This window comes from Tamandua tetradactyla, chromosome 1 (assembly GCF_023851605.1).
Source record: "Tamandua tetradactyla isolate mTamTet1 chromosome 1, mTamTet1.pri, whole genome shotgun sequence".
NCBI classification, from domain to species: domain Eukaryota; kingdom Metazoa; phylum Chordata; class Mammalia; order Pilosa; family Myrmecophagidae; genus Tamandua; species Tamandua tetradactyla.
The window spans coordinates 222,854,916-222,875,550 of NC_135327.1; the positions used below are offsets into that span (position 1 = coordinate 222,854,916).

Consider the following 20,635-nt stretch of genomic DNA (forward strand, 5'->3'; position numbering starts at 1 on the left):
TAATTGCTTGTGGAAATTTCTATTGATGTTTTATACTTTTTTTTGTTTTTTAATTGGCTATAGGTTTTGGGCAAGTCATTTAATCTCTCCAAATCGCAAAAATCATCTAAACCAGGGTTTGTAAACCAAAGGCCCTCAGGCATAATCTGAGATATTTTGTTGGACCAACCCATTTAAAATTTAAACGTTTATTTCTTTTCACAGCCTTTCCTGTGGCTTTATGCCTCGATTTTCTTCTCATCTGCTTTTCCTGCCAGACCCAGTAAACATTGGGTCTGAGGTCCCATGTAGACCAAGTCCCTTTTGGTATTTAAATCTGTCCGCTCCTGGGGGTGACCAGGGAGGGTGTTAATTTTTGCTTAATGTAAGGAAGAGACTTCCTAACAAATAAAGAAGTTCCCGAATGAGGAGCTGTAAAATTCCTCCCCAAACTGAAATTAAAAATAAATAAATAAATAAAATTCCTACATCCTCCTCAACCAACAGGTTGATAACTTTTTCTCATTCTGAACATGGCTAAAAAAATTTATTTGGTGTTCGTATGTGTGCAAATTTTGGGGAGGGACCAGCCTCAGTTTTGTATTTTTTTTTGCACTTCAGGCACTCAGATCCTCTTTTCCACCACTTTTGTCCCTCTTTGGTTTTGCATATGAATGTTTAACGTCTGGCCTTATCAGAAGCAGTTGCCCAACTAGCCACAGCTTCCTATAGATGGCTTTTCCTTTTTTTCCTTTTTTGGGATTATTTGGGAGAATAACACCAGAATTTTGTGTTTAGAATTGCAGAGCCATTCTTGAATGGCTTTTCACAAGCTATTTAGCTTTGATATTGCAGTCTACTTTCCTGCTGAGTTTTGAAATCTTTATTTTTTAGTGATTTTTAATAAGTGTGCTTTTTTTTTGCATGCTGTATGGTGAGGTCACATTTCATTATTTTTCTATTTGAGTTTCCCGTTACTGCAGCACCATTTGCTAAATTTTTGTTTGCTTGTTGGGGGAAATGCATGGGTCGGGAATCGAACCCGGGTCTCCCACATGGTAGGCAAGAATTCTACCACTGAGCTACCCTGGCCCCCTTTAAGTGTGCTTTTTTTTTTTTCCTCGTGGTCAGGCACCAGGAATCGAACCTGGGTCTCCAGCATGGCCAGCGAGAACTCTGCCTGTGCGGAGCCACCATGGCCCACCCTTAAGTGTGCTTTTAAAAAGCGTTTGTCATTCCTGGGGCACTAGCCCAGTTTTTGTTGTTCCTGCTGAAATTCGTTGTAGTATCACAGGTTGCTTCTTTGACTCTGAAAGATGAAGCCAGAGCTCAGAACAAAGATCAAAGTTGGTGCATGAATGGCGTGTCAGAATTGCCGTCATATCTTGCCTCTGTACTAATTTTGTGTTCTGAGTTGTACAAACAGGACCACATCTCTACCTGGTAGTGGGGCTGTACCACACTCCTCTAATGTATCTCTTTTGCTTCTCTTTTTCTGTCCTTGTCCAAACCTTTTTTGCTGTATTTCCATTTTTCTTTCTGTTTTGCAGACAGTATTCCTTCTAAGCAGGAAGTTCTGACATTTTGACACCATGTGTGTTTTGAAACAGCTACCCCTTGATTGTCATATTTCTGTCAAATTTAGTCTATAACTTTGCCTTGTGCCAATTTTTCTATCCATCATTTTTGTTTCTGACCTTTATTGATAACGTCTTTAAAGTTGGAAGGGATGAGAGGGGCTGGCAGCATCACTTGTATGTGAAGGGTTGGCCTTCGATGGAAGCCACGTGGGCACTGATTGCCATGAAGAGGGCAAAGCATACAGCTGAGATTTTGGTAATAGCGGGAAACAAGAAATACTCTCACGTCCAGGTCTACAATTCATACCCCTTGCTCTATGCCCCAACCAAAGAACATTTAGCAACCCTTAGCCACTCTGCTACCTCTAGCAACATAACAAGTGATGTAAGCCAGAGAGGTCCTCCTCAGCCAGAGAAATTTATAATTAAAACATAGTCCCAACAACCTCATGCTTTGCCCCCTGGTTTACCTGCACCTGCACTCTTCCTGCTTGGTGCTGGTCCTTCATACAGTTTATGTAAAGTGGGGAAGATGTTCTCCTTCCAAAAAGGGTCTCGGTCTTGTAACTTCATGTGTTGAGAAGGCCAAGGTCATCATGGAAGGTTTGAGCTTGCAGTTTCTGGACATGTTACTACCAAATAGGAACTTCCTTTGGTGCTTCAAAGCAAGGGTGTATTTTTCTCCTTATGGCTATACACTCTGTCAGGCATCTTGTTCCAGAACAGGTTGGTTTTATCTTTACTGCAAGTCTGTTGAAGTAGGTAGGCTACCCCCCTCTTGTTGATCTCTGCAGGTGTTTGGGAGATTCTGTAATACTTGTGGCCTCTCTTCTCACTTTGATGATGTCTCTGTAGCATTTAGTGGTAGTTTGATCAGCCTTCTTCTGAATTTGGCTTAGAGGCATCTGATATTGAAACAGATCCTTTAGTCACCTACAGAGAAGGTTTTACGTTTCAATCCTCTGGTAACATTTGTCATCATCTTGCCACTGTCAGTTTGAGGGAGACATAGCTCTTCTTTCATTTTTTTGGAAGTTGTTGGTCTCTTCTCATTCCCATTCGCAATTGCTTTGGTTCTTCCCAGACAGGCTGATATTAATTATCTTCCTAAAACTCCTCTGAATGAACCCCAAATCCATTGTAGACTAAGGCTGATGTTGATGTTGATGCACAGCTCAACTGGCAACACCAGTTGGTGCCCATGGCTGGGGTGTGTGATTCTCCAGAATATAGCTTAGGAAATTTGTGGATTGGATAAGCATTCAGAATCACTATGAAAATGCCGTTCCCTGTTCCCTTAACTCCTTCTCTGTTGGAACTGTGTTGGTTATTGCCTCATGTCTGCTCTAACATTGTCACGTTTTAGTTGTGAATCTCATTCCTCTGTATCTCAGAGATATGTGTGAGCTGAGACTAAATCATGTGCTGCTAGGAGCTCCATGGCTGCAAAGTTGGACCCCTAAGCAGTGGTCGACTTTCCCCACCAGTACACACATTAGCAAGGCTTTCTAGCTTTCTGGGCCTTAGTTCTCTGGTCAGTAAAGCGAAGGGCTGGATTACATGACCTCTGAGGCTTCGCCCAACTTTAAAATTGTACTGTTTTATGAGACAATAATTTCTTACTTTGGTAAAATGTCTGAGTCACAATGGTCATGTCATTGGGTCATAAGTCTTCTTATTGAGCTCTTTAAATATATTTTGTCCCTGAGAATTGCTAACTCGTTTCTCGGCTGTAGGCTCGTATCTTATGTTATCATTTAGACATACATTTATTGAGTGATTACTATGTTCTGGGCACTGAACTAGACACTGGGGATTCAATAAATAAGGCATTTTCCTGCTCTCTGGTTTTCTAGTATAAGCTGAGCCTTTTCAGCCCCCTTCCTCAAATTTCAGTTTCGGTCTGTGAATCAGACCAGTGGAGTGCATTTGCAGCACGTTCTTCTGGAGCTCCATGAGGCGGGCACCATATTTTTCTTTCCAAGAGCTCATTCTTCAGGTAATATAAGCTGTGATGAGCGTAGAAACCAAACCCTCTCTTCACCGTCCTCTCTATAGCAGTCTTTTTTTTTTTTTTTTTTTTTACCTCCTATTTCCCTGTTAAGCTCCAGGCTTGGGCTGGAAGGAGCAGTGAAAAATGTAGCCTATGCATTCTAGCCTCTGATTTCTCACTGGGAGTTTCACTTTCTGGAATTAAGTAGCTTGATTTTGGTTGGCTTTCAATCAGCCTACAACTTAGCCCTACCATCACCCACTTACCAACGTTGACCAGCCCTGGAAAGCTCCTCAATTTTGACAACAGGCTTCCAAAAGGCATTTTTTTTTTTTTGGCAGAGAAAATGTACATTTTATCCACAATGCATGTCATTGGCAAGCCTAGAAACATTTTATTCATGCATTTATTGCACAGCTGCTTATTGAGCGCTGTCTGTGTGCAGGTCTTGTTTGAGGTACTGGGGACAGATAGCTGGGCAAGGCTGATAGAGTGGCCGGGGTCCTTTCCTAGGGCTGCTGTAACCGGTTACCACAAACTTTGTATTTAGAACAACACATGGTTATTATCTTCCATTCCTAGAGGTCAGAATTCTGAAGAGGGTTGACAGGGCTCGTTCCCTATGGGAGCTGTACAGGGGAGTCCATTTCCTTGCCTTCTCCGGCTTCTGGAAGCCTCCCATGTCACTCTCACCTCTGCTTTCATCGTGGCATCTCCTTCTTGTCTCTCACCCCCCCTGCCTCCCTCTGAAAGGGACCCTTGTGGTGACATTGGGTCCACCTGGATAATTCAGAGTAACCTCTCCATTGCAAACCCCTTCATGTAATCCACCTGCGGAGTCTCCTTTGCCGTGAGAGGTGACATATCCGTAAGTTCTGGGGAGTAGGATGAGAGCAGGCCCTCTTGGGGGAACCCTCATTCTACCCACAGGGTTCCTAGCCTCTGGTTCTATTCTAGTGATACAGAGTTAGTAGCAAGTAACTGGGCCTGTCAGATTTACTCTTTCTGGTGACCTGGCAACATCTGTTTATCTGCATTGCAAGCTAAAATATGTTCTGTCAGCAGTACATGGAGATTTATTTGACCTTCAGCTTTTATGCATGTTTGGAAATTTCCATATTGAAGTTTTTACAAAATTAAAAAAAAAAATGTATGTTCAATCAGTTCTTAAAACATGGGCACTATTCCCAGGGATATCAGTAAACAGCAAAAAGCCAAGCGGTTTAACTAATGTTGTGAGTGGTAGAAATCTCACTCCCATAAAAATGCCTTCCTAATAATTTTTAAATGCCAAACTAAAAATCATTAAAATGGACAGAAACACAAATCTAGGGGCCTGTATAATTTCTGATCAGGACAAGCTCATTTAGAAAAATTGCTTGTTATCCTAAGGTAAACCGATTAGGGGGACAATAACCCACGCAGAGGTTCTGCTTAGCCTTTTTCAATCACTTTTTGGTTCGTAAACAGAGTAGCCAGGAAAACTCCTAACCGCTAATTATTGTGGTATGAAAATTTTATAAATAACCTTAGAAACCCCCAAAGGATGAATAGAACTAGTGATTTTTTTCAGATGTCAAAACCCAACACATTGTTAAAAAAATAAAAACAAAAATTGTGATTATTTGAGTTCATATAGCCATAATTTTAAGAAATTGCTTAGTTTTCTTCCGGGATAGAGAAATTTGCTTCTGTGGTTGCTGGTAGGTTTGGAGATTTAAGGGTTTGAGTGCGAATGAAAGGGAGAAAATAGGTGAGCTTTTGACCAGAGGTATTTATGTTTTCTGCATTTTATAATGAGACATAGGAATGATTTGTCGAAAAGACCTATATTTAACTTTTACTGGCTCCCAGGGAACATTAAACTGTCAATTTCTTTTTTGTTTTCTAGTGAAACAACAGTCAAGTCAGAAGAAGTTGACAAGAATGGAGAGCCTTTGCTCTTTCTCTCTGTTCCTCAAATTAAAATTAAGAGCTTTGGGCAGCTTTCCCACTTCTTATATGTCGCCAAGGACACAAAGCTGAAAGAGGCACAAGCGTGCCTCGAAGGTAATATCCATATCCAGCCTGGGCAGTGGTCGCAGGGGGCAGGGGCATCGTTTTTTGCAGTTGCTTGAAAAAAGTTCTATAACCCAAAAGGTAAGAAGTCGTATGCACAGTCCTACTTGAAACTGAAAGGCCCAATTCTCAACCATGTGTAGGCTTCTGTGTTTCTCGTTTCCTGTGAACTTCAGGATGTGATTTAAAGAGAACCTTTTAGCTTCTGGAAGGACCAAAGGCCTCTGAAGTCCATGTCAGGAGAGAAGGTCACCTGTTCAGCCTTGGTAGTGAATCTTCCTTCTCCCCTGGCATCCTGCTAGGATGGACAGTAAGCTGATTCCTTTAAAATGAGTATGGGCTCTTCTTTTAGCAGAAAGTGTCCATAAGCATTTCACATGCCATTTTTTCTCAGTCATACTCCATTGTGGACTTCACAACCTTCTGTAAAGAAGGATATTCACTCAAGTTCAGTGGGAAATATTTTTCCTCTTTGTTAATGATAATATAATGTTCTCATTGTCATCTAATCATCCAATGTGCAAAAAAGAATGGGACTTATTACCTATTATAATCATGCTCTAAATATTTCTTATAAGTAGAACTTCCTAATAATAGGTAATAATGTCTTATGTGCATTTTGCTTCTTTGGAATCTTGTGACCAGTGTGTCCTTGAGTCTTGAGTCCTCACGCTGTTCATTCTTTGGCTACTGCCCATTGCTGTGAGGTGGGAAAATGGTCCTTTTTTATCTTTTCCAATAAAAGATGTTGCACTTGGAACAGCAGCCTTTATTTTTGTCTCTCTCCTACTCTTCCTTATTAGGCGACCTGCATGTCAAAGTTGTTTGACCAAAAAGGGATGTCATCTCGAGAGAACAAGCTGAAGTCAAGCAGTTGACAGATGCTGATTGCATCTATTCAGCTTAACATATAGATTTAATGCATAGGCTATTATATATCTAATTCTGCTAAATATTTGTCCTTTGGAGGCATTTTCCCCTTCCTTACAGGGTTTAACTACAACCCCTAGCATTTGGGACAAGTTGAACATTTCAAGGCTATTTGGTAGTATAGGTTTATTTTATTCTCCAGAATTCACCTAGTATCTCTGTCCATAATCTTAATGAGATGACAGCTGCAAGATTGATAAGTTGAGATGCTCAATAAATTATTGTTCTCTTGGTCTTTTTTCCTTATCTCTCTCCCCAGGCAGTACTTTTCTCAATCCTCAGCCCTAGGCTTTTATACTCTCTTCTGGTCACCTAAGCCATTTCCTAATGAAAGTTAAATACCATCACTGTATTACCTTCATTTATATCAAGGCAAACTTTCTGAAATAGTCCCTTAGGCATTTGCTGTCTGCATATCCCAATGCATACATATTTTCATTTTACTTGAATTCCTCCTATACAAATAGAATATTGCTCCTTTCTCCCTCGTTTTCAACTATATTGTATTTTGATCTTTGTCAAATTTTATTTCACCATCTTTATGGTTGACTTTCATGTCTTATGTCAACCTTGGTCATAGATTGGTATTTGAGGTTTTCACTATAATTTTGGTATGTATATAAATATTGGTTAGATTTATCTTTCCAAATCTGGTATCAAAAGTCATTGAGAATCCAAGCAATTTGAGCAGGTGGAAAAGACTGGCAGTAGATCTGTAGACTGAGGGAAGCACCACATTTTACAAAGCAGACTTTAATGAAAATGAAGCCCTTTTTTCACACACACATGCACACAGCACACATATCTACACATGCGTGCATGCACATAGACACTCTTGCACATACAGCCCTGGTGATTATCTTCTAAAGAACCTACAATTTCTCTATGTTCAGATCAATCTTGAATACAGGCATTGAATGCCCATTATGAGCAATGCCCCAGGATCAGTGAAAAAGGAACAAGTCCTGGCCTTTTCCCTAACAGGGGACATGGCATATATAAATGATATTCTAGCATAAGGTAGAATATTGCAAGAGCTATAAGAAGGTTACTAAGTTCAGAAGAATCTCAGAGGGAAAGACGAATTCTAGTCAGATCGATCAGAAAAAGCTTAAGGAAAGATGTGCATGTGGGTTTGAAGGATGTGTGGGTGTCTTTGTTCCTAGGCTGCTCCAAGCAGATACCATGAAATAGGCTGGCTTTAAGTCACAGGAATTTATTAGCTGACAGTTTGAGGCCATCAAAGTGCCCAAATCAAGGCATTCTCGAGGCGATGCTTTCTTTCTGAAGGCCAGTTGCTGGCGGACCTTGGCTCCTCTGCCCCATGGCATGGCACATAGTGGCGTCTGCTGGTGTCTCCCTTCTCTTCTGGGTTCTGTTGGTTTCCTCTTCTGGCTCTCTCTCTCTCTCTCTCTCTCTCTCTCTCTCTCTCTCTCTCTCTCTCTCTCTCTCTCTCTCTCTCTCTCTCTCTCTCTCTCTCTCTCTCATGTATGCGTGTATGTATATCAGGATTAAGCCCCATCCTGAATGAGATGGGTCACAGCTTAACTGAAATAGCCTCATCCCGAGGTCCTACTTACGATGGGCTCACATCCACAGGAATGGATTCGATTTAAGAATATGCTTTTCTGGGATCTATACAGTTTCAAACCACTCCAGTCTGTCTTGCAATTGTTATTGCAATAGAAGCAAGAGGATAATTTTATTTATTTATTTAACCAAAAATGTATTTATTTTGGTCAGCTAATAGAGATCCCGTAGTAAAAATTCTGGGCTCAGACTATAGTTCAAAGGAAGGAGAAGACTCTTCTGCATTAAATATCCTTGACAAAATTACCGAAGATGACGGTCCTGAAAGTGAGGTTAAGACAAGTCTTGCCAAACTGATTCAGCAACTGGATTTGCACCTCCTCAATCATTCACTGAAACATATTTCCTTGTAAGTATCTTAAAAAAGAAACCTCTAAAAATGAGCTTTTAGATGAATTTTTAAAACGTCCTTCCTAAAATCCTTTTAGGAAACAAAAAAGCGAAAAATAAAACATGGATGTTACTGCTATTTATTTAACATTCAATTTCATGAAGCAAAAGTTTAATTTTAGTGGGTGGATATTTATAGTTCTAGAGATTAAAACTTGCAATTAGCATTGCTCAAACATTCTAGTGGGTTTTCATTTAATTTTGAAGATTAAGTGGCCTTGTTATTTTCAAAGACTTAAGAGTGTTGCATAAATTATTAAGGTATAATGTCGGTTATCATGTGGAGTTTGTACAGTCCAAAACTTGCTTGTTTTTCCTGAAGGCTTAAAGTGATATAATTAAGAAATTAAATGAATATCTAAATGAATATATTTAATGTTACCTTAAGCAGGAACTGCTAATTGCTTGGGGTTTTGACAGTGTAACAATATTATAATGGCTTAAACTTAACAGGATTTTTAATTGCTGAAATGATATTTATGCCTTGTGATATAATGGAATATTTTCTTTAGAGTCTGCTTTAAAATACTTATGCTGAATTTATAAACATTTCTTCCAGAGAAATACATTTAAATCCATCGACGTTTAATCATGATATAGAGCTGCTCAAACGTTTCTCAGGAAAAGAAGACCACACAGTCCTGGAATCTATCGAATATACCTCAGGTTTATATTCTCAGACTCATTTTTTTCTTTTCTTTTTTTAATCTCAGACTCATTTTTGTTACATAGTTCTCATTATTATATTTACAGATTGCTTCAATGACTACATTAGAATGCAGTATTTAAGAAAATGCAAACTTAAAATTTCAGTCATTATTATTTTTTGAAGCCAACGCATTTTAAAAAACTCTAGGTTAGGGAACTCCTACTAATGGATTAATAATTGGTTTCAGATTACGAATTCTCTAATGGATGTCGCGCCCCACCTTGGAGACAGATGCATGGGGAAATCTGTTACGTGTTGGTGAAGCCACATGATGTTGAAACTTTGTGCATTACTTGTAGCACTGATGGAGTGTTTTTAAACGGTGTAAGTAGCTCAGAAACCCAAAAAATATAGCTAAAGCCAGGTCACTCTGTTCCTTGGTAAGGTATCTGTCATTGATGCTGGTGCATCGCAAGGGTTTTATTCATCTGACCACTGAGAATGAAATGCTGTTCTGTGAGATGAAGGCACATCCCTTTGCTTTGTGTTTTGGGGCAAATCTGAAATTGTCCTCAGAATTAGCTCCAGGCTCACCATGGCCAGACCATTAAGTGAGTCTTCTCCGGAATGGGCTTCGTGGTTCCCATGCCACGTTATAAACTAAAACCTGGGCCACTTTTATTGAAGGAATAAAAATGCAAGATGGAAACAGTGAAATAATGCAGAAGAAATAGCTGCAGCGTCTGCTGTAAGGGCGGAGGGCATAAGAGGAAGAGGAGGGGGTCGTCAGCACACAGTGGGTTGGAGAAAGGGCCTCGCAAGGAGCTCAGAGGAGGGTCTCTGCGGAACTGGGACCCCAAACTCTGAGGAGGACTGGTCATCTAGTAATGGTATTTCAGGCGTAATGTGCTTGGTCTGAGACTGTGGAAATAAAATCCGTGGAAATGTGAACCAGCTCACTGCTGGAAGCCACTGCCAGAGCCAGGGGTGAGGGGCCATTGCTGAGGGGACCCCACAGGAACAGGGGCCAAGGGGCGGGAGCAGGCCCCTTCTCCCTCCTCCAGCCTCTCAGCCTTCCTTCAGCCCCCTGTGGACTGAACCTGGCTTAACCTGGCAAAAGACAGACACAGAGTACAAATGTACAAAGCGGAGTATGGATGGCACGTGTTGAGCTGAGATAGCAGATGGGGCCTTCTGAGTTTTCTGGATTGAAAGGTTTTATTTGTAGCCTCAGAGCTCTTCAGTGAACCTAGCTGAAAAGGTCCTCTTCAGCTTTCTCCCCTGCCCTTCCTGCCTTCAGTGTGAAGTTCGGACTCTTAAACAGATTTTATAGGGAGGACCCAAATCCTTAAAAGAGACCCAGGTTTCACTGGGGCAACTGGCAGGGTCCTTACACCCAGGCTTGGGGGGTATTTAATGCTGGTGTGCATTCTTGCTCGCAGGTGTCTTTTCTAACCTGCCCTTTTGGTGCTTCTCTCATTGGCATAACATTAGCTTATTTCTGCCTAGCCAGAGTGAGAAGCCTAACCATGATTTTTTGGGGGGATTGAGGGTGGCAAATTATTTTTTAGAAAAATGAAACTGCTGGTTAAACAAATAGGGAATAAAAGAAGAAAGAATGCTGTTCTCTGGCCTCTGGCGTGGGGCCAGGACTCTTTTTTTCTAGCAAGGTCCATTGACCCGTGAGTGTACAACTTTATCTGAAATGGGAGCGTGTATGCACTCTGTTCAGTTCTAAAACAAAAGCAAAGGGACATGAAACCATTCAATTATTGTGACAACACTTCTAACACAGTACGTTCATATGTGTGTGATGCATTAAGGAAGAATAAGAGAAAGGAAAGGGAGAAGGGCAGGAGGGAAGAGAGGCAGAGCGTTACACGGGAGCCTAACCCGGGGAAATTAGCCAAAAGGCACCAGGCTAGTCCAGGACCACGGCAGAGTGGGACAGACAGAAATCTAGACTTCTCTGCATTGACATTCCAATCTCTAGACCTTGTATGACCTCCTCTTTAACGCTGGTGATGTCACACAACATGTTTTTACACTAGAGGAAGCAGAGCCAATGAAGTTTTTCTTTCTCTGCTTTAAACTCCCTTCGCAGGTACAGTAAATGCTTGATGAGTGAGTGCATGGGCCAACCAGCCAGGCCACCAGTCAGTCAATAGATGACACTAAATTAAGGGGGAAGGATTCTGCCCCTCTATTTCTTGTATGGAGACCGCTATGTGTATCCTTCAGAGAACAGGGCATTATGTGTTTAGGTTGGGATGCATGGATCAGGCTCCTAAATTGCAATTACATTAATGCCAGCACCAACATTTTCTCCCCAAGGGCAAAGCAGAGGATAAAGGGGAGATTAATTATGAGAGAAAAGGTGAACTTTATCAAGACCTTGTCACATTTTTAAAAGACAAATCGGCAACGTTTTCAGAAAATATGGCTAAACAGGTGAGTTTTATTCTCTCTTTTGAAGTTTCATAAAATTCTATTGCTCAACTATACCTTTCTCAAATGTTTTTTAAAATCAGAGAGTAATTTTGCATATTTTGGGGCACTGCTTTTAATTATTAGAATGTTCCCCCCACGATATAATATAAAATATACTGTAAATGTAGTATTTTTAAGAATTGTTTCCGATTTTCTTTAGGTGGTAGGTATTTTCCAATTGTTCTCTAAATAGGACTTCATTATCGTTCCTTCTAAATTATTAACCCTAAGAACAAAGGACTCAGTCCTATCAGTAAAGTCTAGAGGTTTTGATTAATTTTACTCTTTGTGAACATCCTGTGATTACCACCTTATAGCTTGTCCCTGTGAGTGTGTCAGTTGTGTGTTGACAATAACTTCTTCTGCATCTTCCACGATTTTTTAAACTGCTAGACATAGAAATCGGTCAAAATAGTACTTTATGAAATAAAATTTTGGTTGAAGCTGTTGGATGGAAAGGAAAGGCCATGCAAGAAATACTTATGATAGTTAAGCTTCAGTTACCTCCTGGCTGACTCCCAAGGCCGTGCATTGCCAAGAGGTACATTTTCTTTCCGGCGCTGTCCCTTCTGGAATCTTCCATCTTCTTTCCAGATTGTTGCCTTGCTCTTGTCCGGGCACTTCTCATTCTCATTGTCCTGTAAGTTCCTTTTGTTTTCTCCTGTTGTATCCCCTGTTTTTGAACCCCAGTTTTTCATTCATCGTCCATCATTTTCATGGAGCTTCCTGAGTAAAGAAGCACACAGGAGGGAAAAAGTTGAGAGTTAGCATGTTTGAAAGTATCTTTATTCTTCTTTCTCACTTGTTTCTTGAATGATAGTTTGAAAATCATTTTTACTTAAAATTGTAAAGGCCCCTTTTGTCTATTGATCTGTTTATTTTGTTGTGTCCCCTCCCCGCCCCCCCCCCCCCCCCCCCCACATACACTTCAGAAGCTTTTGGGATCTTCTTTTACCCCTGTGTTCTGTTCTTTGTTCTCTCGTTTTCATTCTCTTTCTTGCTTTTCTGGAAAAAAAAATCCTTTTAGTGCATCGTCCAAATGTTATACATGATTTAAAATTTTAAGCTCCTATTTTGAACCTTTTGTTTTCGAATGTTTATTTTTACAGAATCTGGCTCTTGTTCCATGAGTGTACTCTCTCCTCTCTAAGTATATTTATGACTTACTTTTTTTTGTTTTTAGCTCGCTTTTACCTACTGAATTTTTTTTACTTTCCTCGGAGTTCCTTTTTGTTTGTGTTGATCTCCTACATTAGATGCTTCTCACAACTGTATGTAATTCACCTTCTCTAAAAAGAGCACTAGTAAAGCTCTGTGTTTGTGGTTTCATCCCTTTGTCTGTTGAGCCTCACAGCGAGGTGATTGGACGGAAGCTGGTTTTTTTGTTGGAGGACCCCCTAATGTAAGAATCTGTAAGACTTTTTTCTGGGGTGGTCCAGTATCTCCAGAAAAAGCTCTTCCCCGCCTTGGGAAGAGAACTGTGATTGTAGTCGTTCTGTAGGCAGAAGAGCTGGAATATTTGCATTCAAGAGGTAGTATTTTACTTAATTCTGTTTGTTTTCAGGCTCAGTCCTCATCCTTGCCCTCATCTCTGTCTGGAACCCTTCATCCTGCAGCTTCTCCTCTTGTCCCTTTTTCTATAAGAGTGCTTCACATCCCCTACAGGATGGAAGAGGGCAGAAGCTTTTCTGTGCTGAGGAGGGCAGGGGGCCTTGGGTGGGAAATGGCTTTCTAGGGTAAAGATATTGGGCTTCATCTGCTTTCCATAGAGACTTTGAAAGAGGCTTCCTGTTTGCAGGCGTCTCCTCCCCTCCCTCATATTCCTTGCTCTCTTTTGTATCTAAAGCTTCTAATTCCCGAGTCTTTCCAGGGCCAGTGTTGTGTGGGCCAAATCAGTTTGCTTTCCACCACCAACTTTTCTGCAGATTTTGCCTTCCTTTGCAGCTTGTCTTTTTATGTGTACCTCCTATTTTTATCTAGGATAGAGTTTTTGTAGCTGTGTTTTCTTCTTACTGTTTTAGGGGTGAATGTAATGAATTCGAATGGGGTTCCACCTTCTTAGAACCAGAAAACCAAAATGTACATTTTTTTCCTTGATGTGTTTTTAAATTTTAATCAAGGCAACATGTACATGCAGTGAAATGCACAAATCTTAAGTATCCAATTTTATGATTTTTGCAAAATATACATCCATGCAACTAACACCCCAATTGCAATTTTCATCACTCCAGAAAATGCCTTTTTACCCACTTTTCTTTTATCTTTACCTTCCAGAGATGACCACTGTTCTGCTTTCTATGTCATGGATTATTTTTTGCTGGTGACTTTCATATAATTAAAGCAATATATTATGTTTCCCACGACATAATATTTATAAGATTCATCCGTGTCTTTGCATTTGTCAGGAGTTCATTACTTTTTATTAATGAGTGTTATTCCATTGTATGGCCATCCCACAATTTGTTGATCCAGTCACCTGTTGGATATTTGGGTTATTTTGAATTTGGGGCTAATACACATAAAACTGCCACAAATATTCTTGTGCAAGTCTTTGCATGAACATATGCTTTCATTTCTCTTGGGTAAAACCTGGGAATGGAATGGCATGGTCATATGATAGTTGTACATTTATTTATTAAGCAACTAGTAAAACTGTTTTCCAAAGTGGTTGTAATATTTTGCATTCGCATTGGAAGCGTTCCAATTCTTCCACATACTCATCAGTATCAAAATGTTGATCTTTTGAGTTTTAGATACTGTAATACGTGTGCACAGGTATCTCACTGGGTTTTAGTTTCTATTTCTTAAGTGCATCCTTTTGTATGCTCATTTGCCCTAATGACATAATACATCTTAAATTTATGTCTCGCTTTAAGTATATATTTCATAAGCAGTTTAAGAACCTTACAACTATATATATATAAATATAGAGAGACAGAATTAGAGTACTGATTATGCAGGGCTGGGGAGGCATAGAGGGATTGAGAGGTGACTGTTAAGGGGTGTGGGGTTTTCTTTTTGGACTAATGAAAATGGTCTAAAATTGATTGTGGTGATGAATGCACAGCTCTGTGATTACACTGAAATCCACTGATTGTACACTTTGGATGGATTATATGGTATGAGAATATATCATAATAAAACTGCTTAAAAAATAAAAATTTATTAAAAGAACCTTACAGCTGTGTACCTCTGATGCCCCTCCCCTATCTTTTGTGCTTTTGTTGTCATACATTTTGCTTTCACATTATAAACCGCCCAAAACATTACTACTTCTGTTTTAGAGAGTCATGTACATTTTAGACTGATTAAATATAATATAAAAATCTTTTAAATCTGTTTCTGTTTTTACCCTTTATTCAGCTTTTCATTTCTTTGTGTAGCTACATGTTTCTCTCTGGTAGGCTATTCCTACGGATTGGAGAACTTCCTTTAACATTTTTCATAGCACAGATCTCCTAACAGTAAATCCTCTCTGCTTGTGTTCACCTGTAAAAAAATCTTCATTTTGCCTTCACTGTTTTTTGAATGTTTTTTATTGTTAAAAATAACGTATATACAAAGAAAAGAAAGAAAAAGCAATGATTTTCAAAGTATACTTCAACATGTAGTTATAGAACAGATTTCAGTGTTTGTTATAGGTTACCATTCCACTATTTCAGATTTTTCCTTCTAGCTGCTCCAAAACCCTGGAGGCTAGAAGAAACATATTTTCTCCTTTTTTCTGTGTGAAAAATAACTCCTATGCAAAAAAGCAATAAATTTCAAAGCTCATCACAACAATTAGTTGTAGAACAGATTTCAGAGTTTAGTATGGGATACAATACCACAATTTTAGGTTTTTATTTCTAGCAGTTCTAAGATCTGGAGGCTAAAAGAAATATCAGTATTCATACTCATTCATACTCATTTGTTAAACCCTACTTTCTCTGTATAACTCCACCATCACCTTTAATCTTCCTGTCCCACTCTTTAGGGATATTTGGCCTATGCCCATTCTAACTTTTTCTTGTTGGAAGGGGCTGTTGATAATATGGGATGGGGGGTTGGAACTATCTGATGTTCTGGAGAGGTTGGCCCTCTAGCTTTCAGGACCTGTCTTGTCCAGGGACCGATTTGGAGGTTGTAGGTTTCTGAAATGCTGCCCTACTGCATTTGTCTTCACTTTTTTGGGGCAGCGGTTGGTGGGCAGGCCCCGGAAATGAGCCCGGGTCTCTGGCATGGCAGGTGAGAATTCTGCCACTGAGCCAATGGTGCCCACCCCCTGCCTTCACTTTTGAAACATGTTTCTTGTCTGGGGATGTTATTTTAAGGTGACAGTTTTTTTGTATTTCTTTCAGTACTCTAAAGATCTCACTGTCTTTTCTTCTGGCTTGCATGGTTTATGACAAGAAATCTCCTCCAGTTCTTATGTTTTCCCCTCTGTACGGATGGGCAGTATCTTACTTCTGGCTGCCTTCAGGATTTCCTCTCTATCTTTGGCTTCCAGTAATTTGAAAATGCGTGTCCCAGGCAAAATACGGTTTGAGTTTAGGTTATTGTGGTGAAGGTGAGGCGTGAGCGGGTCCAGCCTGGCTTGCTGCTGCAGCAGAAGTGTGGCCAGGGAGCGTCACACACCATGAGCTGAAGCCCGCCAGAGGGATGCTCCTCAAGGGTCTTGACAACCTTGTTGCTAAACAACACCAGTGAGACATGTCTGAGGCTTCCTCTTCTGAGTTGATCAGCAGTGTGAATTTCAGATAGCACCAGATAACTCAGAAGTGACACCATCACTGTAAAAATCACTCTTAATTTTTTTTAATAAAGGAGAATAAATTCAATGAGGAAAAACAAAAGGAGAAGAGTCAGCCTGACAAGGCACCTCAAGAGGAAGGAGCAGACACCCTTCGTAAAGCTGTTGCTGGTTCAGGAAAGAAAACACAGGAGAAGAACCAGTTCACTTTTGGGAAGAACCAAATTGGCAAGAGATTAGAGCCAAGTTTGAATTGGAAGACGGCTGTGGGTTACAAAGAGTACGTGAGCATTTGCATGGGGGATTTTCTGATACCTTGAGTCCCCGGTAGGTCCATGTTTGCTTCATTTTTCACCGAAATAACTTTATTTCGTAGCAAAAAGATTCAGAGGAGATATTTTACTCCTTGCTCTGTATTTCAAGTTGATTCCTGAAGCTTAGATGCCAACAGGGTTTGGTTTGGAGTGGTGTGAAGGGAAAGTAAGAACATGAACTTTCCTCTAACATCATGTAGCTGGTGACTCAGGATCAATAAGTCACCAACTTATTGTCACTATGAAAAAGGTGATGAAACACATGGGAAGTAAAAACACAGCAGTGGGGGCCTGATTAAATGAGTGCCAGGGCATCTGGAATGATTGAAATTATGTAGACTTAATTGGAGAAATCTGTATAGAGTGTTCTTAGGTAAATATTAGAAAACGGACAGAGTCTCAATAAGGTTAGCAGCCTAAGAAAAGTGGACTCTGGCTTGATGAATGCATTAAATTTACAAAACTAATTTCCTTTTGGGACCTGCTATAAATAAGTGCTGAAATAAAGATGAAAGGCCAGTGCTACTTAAACGCTAAAGCCACCAGAAGTGTCTGGAGCACATTTTACAAACTGAATGGACGGGCTTCCAGGTTTCAGCGTATCTTTAATGTTTGATGATGTCACCTGACTGGGTTAAGAACTGACACATGGGGTCACAGGAGGATCCTCACTTGTAGGGATTGTGAGACGTGCAGGGCGATTGCTTTTTGGAAGCCAACCCAGAGAGTGGCAGAAGGGAGAGCTTGCGGGAAGGGGAGGGACTTGCTCCCTCAATGCTAATTGACTTGGGTTTTTTTGACCTTTGTGATACCATTGGAAAGGGTGAGTCTGAAATGGCAATTGTATAAGAAACTCTTTAATGGGGGGGGTGTGAGTTTTAAATTACTGATTTTTACGATGTCTTTTATTCAATTTTATGAATTTAAGTATTTAATGAGGTCCCAGTATGTGCCAGGGATTTTGCTAAGTCCACGAATGCCTGGAAGATTAGATAAGGCCCCGCTGTGATGTTTCCTGGGGAAGCAAGAAATTGGGCAACCCTGACATAGAGTGGTAAACACCTAGAACAGGAGAAAGCAATGGCTGTCTATGAAGTCCCTAATGTAAAGAACTAGCCAGAGTATTTCTTAAATATTTAGGAATGCATGGCTCTGCTTGAAGGACCAGAGGGGAATCTCCAGGTGCAGAGATGAGGGGGCATCCCAGCCTTCCACGGGGCAGTAGTTGAAGCCGCAGGTCCCTGGTTGCAGAGGGAGCTGGGGCTGTGCCATTCTTTCTTGGGGAAGCAAAACCTCCTCCCATTGCCTGTGGCTGCAGGGAGAAGTGATGCATTCAGGACTAGAGTCACAGACAGGAGGGTGGGACCTCAAACTAGTGATGTGTGTCACTGCCCAAATCCAATTTGTGGCCTATTCTTGGCAAGAGATTTGAAAACGAATCTAAAAGAACTGATTAGGGGCAGTTTCCAAAGAAAAGCATAGACTTCCCCGACCCAACCTCAAGAGGGTCCTTTACAAGAGTGCCTAAGCCTTGAAATAGTCTATCCTCCCCAACTAAGACCTAACTGGATTGTTTGAATTAAATTTCTAACTGCTATTCTCCATGTCAGGAAAGCTTGTCATTTGGGTGCATGAAGATGGTGGGACTTTGCCTGCATTTCCATCTTTGATTTTATATGCATCAGCATGAAGTATTGAATATAATTGATTTTTCCTTTTAAGCATCAGACCCTTATTAAAAGATACTCAAGAGGACAAATATGGATCAAAACTTGAGAAGGCAAGACCATCGGTTTTACATGGACGAGCCCAGAGACCCTCATTAAAAGATGCCCAAGAGGACAAACTGGGATCAAGCCTTGAGAAGGCAAGACTGTCTGTTTCACATGGGCGAGGACAGTCACTTCGGTATGTTTCCATTAACACCAGCAGTTCTTCAAAGCACCCCCCCCCCCCCCCCAGCAATTAACGAGTTAGCGTGCTCAGTGAAGGTGTGCTTACCTCTTATGATAGGGGCTGGAGAGATTGGATTGATAAGCTATTACGATTGCTAGTGAAAAGGAGAAAACTGGATTTCTTTAAACATTTTACAAGATCTCCTTCTAATGCAGAGTTCCCTGCAATACAGGAGTTTACTGGTACTAGACAACTGTGAAAAGGAATGGATTTAATGCAAAGAATGGTGAGCCATCTGCTAGGAATCAGAGCTCTCAAGCCATCTCATGTCCCTGAAAAATTGTATCATACTGAAGTTCTGTCATCTGCCTGGGCTATCCTTTCCAGATACTGATGGCTCTACCAATTCCAAAGCAAGATATGTCATTTCTAATTAAAAGAAGTAGCTATTTATATGAGGCTAATAAACTTCCTATCTGTCTTTCAAATGGACAACAAAGCAACCTATTTGAGGGAAGGAGGGTCAGCCACTTTTCTGTGAGAATTACAGAATGAGGGTGGGAGGAAATGGTCGAAATTTCAAGTCATAAAATCTGTAAACAGACAAAAGCCAAATTTTAAGATGACCTCCTAAATTTATGCTATAGTTTTGGATTTATCTTAAGAAAAGTATTTTATTTATTTGACAGTTAACTTAAAATTTTTTTATCTTGAAATCATCCTAGATGCAGAGAACATTGCAAATACAGGACAGAGAGATCTCAGATCCCCTTTACCTAGCTTTGCCCAATGGTAACCTCTTGCAGGACTTTGTTACAGATTCCAGGGAATTGACATTGGTGTCATGGGTCACTTGATGACATGCATGGACCAAAATGCAGATACAGATTAAGATACAGTCTAGATACAGAATGATTCCATCTCCCCCAAGGGTCTACCTGCTTTATACTCATACTCATGCCCCTCTCCTCCATCATTCTAACCCCAACAACCACTAATCAGTTTTCCATCTCTATAATTTTGTCATTTGAGAATGTTACGTGAGTGGAATTGTACAGTAAATGACCTTTTGAGATTGGCTTTTGTTCAGCACAGTGCCCTTGAGATCCATCCAAGTTGTCATGTGTATCCGTAATTCATTCCTTTTTATGGCTGAGTGGTATTCCATGGTCTGTGTGTACCACAGTTTGTTCCACCATTCACCTATTGAAGGATGTTGTAGTTATTTCCAGTTTGGGGCTATTGCAAGTGAAGTTGCTATGAACCATCATATGTGGGTTTATGGTGGATGCAACTTTTCATTTCTCTAGGATTAATGTCCGATTGCTGACGCTCATGGACAACAAAGCAACGTATTTGAGTTTTATTTTTTTAGGAAACTGCCAAACTGTTTTCCAGAATGGCTGTACCATTTTACACTCCCATTGGCAGTGTATGAGAGATCATTTCTCCCCATCCTCATCAGCATTGGGTATTGAGCCTCTGTAATTTCCACTGTTCTCCAAGGTGCATAGGGACACCTGCTCATGGGCTTAGCGTTTTCCTAATGGCTGGTGATGTGGGACTTCTTTTCAGGAGTTTATTGCCATCTGTATGCTCTTTTTGGTGGCATGCCTCTTTATGACTTTTGTCCATTTTCTGATTGGATTGCTTGATTTTTAATGTTGAGTTTTAAGTGTGCTTTATGTATTCTGGTTACTAGTCCTTTGTCAGATATGTGGTTTGCAAATATTTTCTCCCACCCTGTACCTTGTTTTTTCATCCTCTTTCCAGGGTCTTTTGAAGAACAAAAATTTTTAATTTGATGATGTCCAATTTATCAATTTTTCTTTTGTAGATTGTGTTTTTGGTGGTATGTCTAAGGACTCTTTGCCAAAAGTCCTGGAACCCAAAGATGATCTCCTATGTTTCGTTTCTAAATGTTTTATAGTTTTACGTTTAAGATTGCGATACATTTTGGGTTGTTTTGTACAAGGTGTGAGACTTAGGTTGAGATTCATTTTTTTCTGCCTGTGGATATCCCATTGCTCTAGC

General features: G+C 40.3%; 2 protein-coding genes across 11 annotated transcripts in view; one reads left to right on the forward strand and one right to left on the reverse strand.

Annotated features, from left to right (window-relative positions):
• Positions 1-20,635, reverse strand: part of ANKRD26 (ankyrin repeat domain containing 26) — a 1,272,391-nt gene that overhangs the window by 466,408 nt on the left and 785,348 nt on the right. The window lies entirely within an intron of this gene.
• Positions 1-20,635, forward strand: part of ODAD2 (outer dynein arm docking complex subunit 2) — a 199,718-nt gene that overhangs the window by 24,304 nt on the left and 154,779 nt on the right. For all 10 annotated transcript variants that reach the window (XM_077153009.1, XM_077152981.1, XM_077152985.1 and 7 more), the window contains 7 exons: positions 5,444-5,601; positions 8,284-8,479; positions 9,080-9,186; positions 9,417-9,553; positions 11,504-11,620; positions 16,466-16,671; positions 18,428-18,613. In XM_077153009.1, coding sequence (XP_077009124.1) covers positions 5,444-5,601; positions 8,284-8,479; positions 9,080-9,186; positions 9,417-9,553; positions 11,504-11,620; positions 16,466-16,671; positions 18,428-18,613 — 1,107 coding nt within the window. The remainder of the gene's footprint in view (positions 1-5,443; positions 5,602-8,283; positions 8,480-9,079; positions 9,187-9,416; positions 9,554-11,503; positions 11,621-16,465; positions 16,672-18,427; positions 18,614-20,635) is intronic.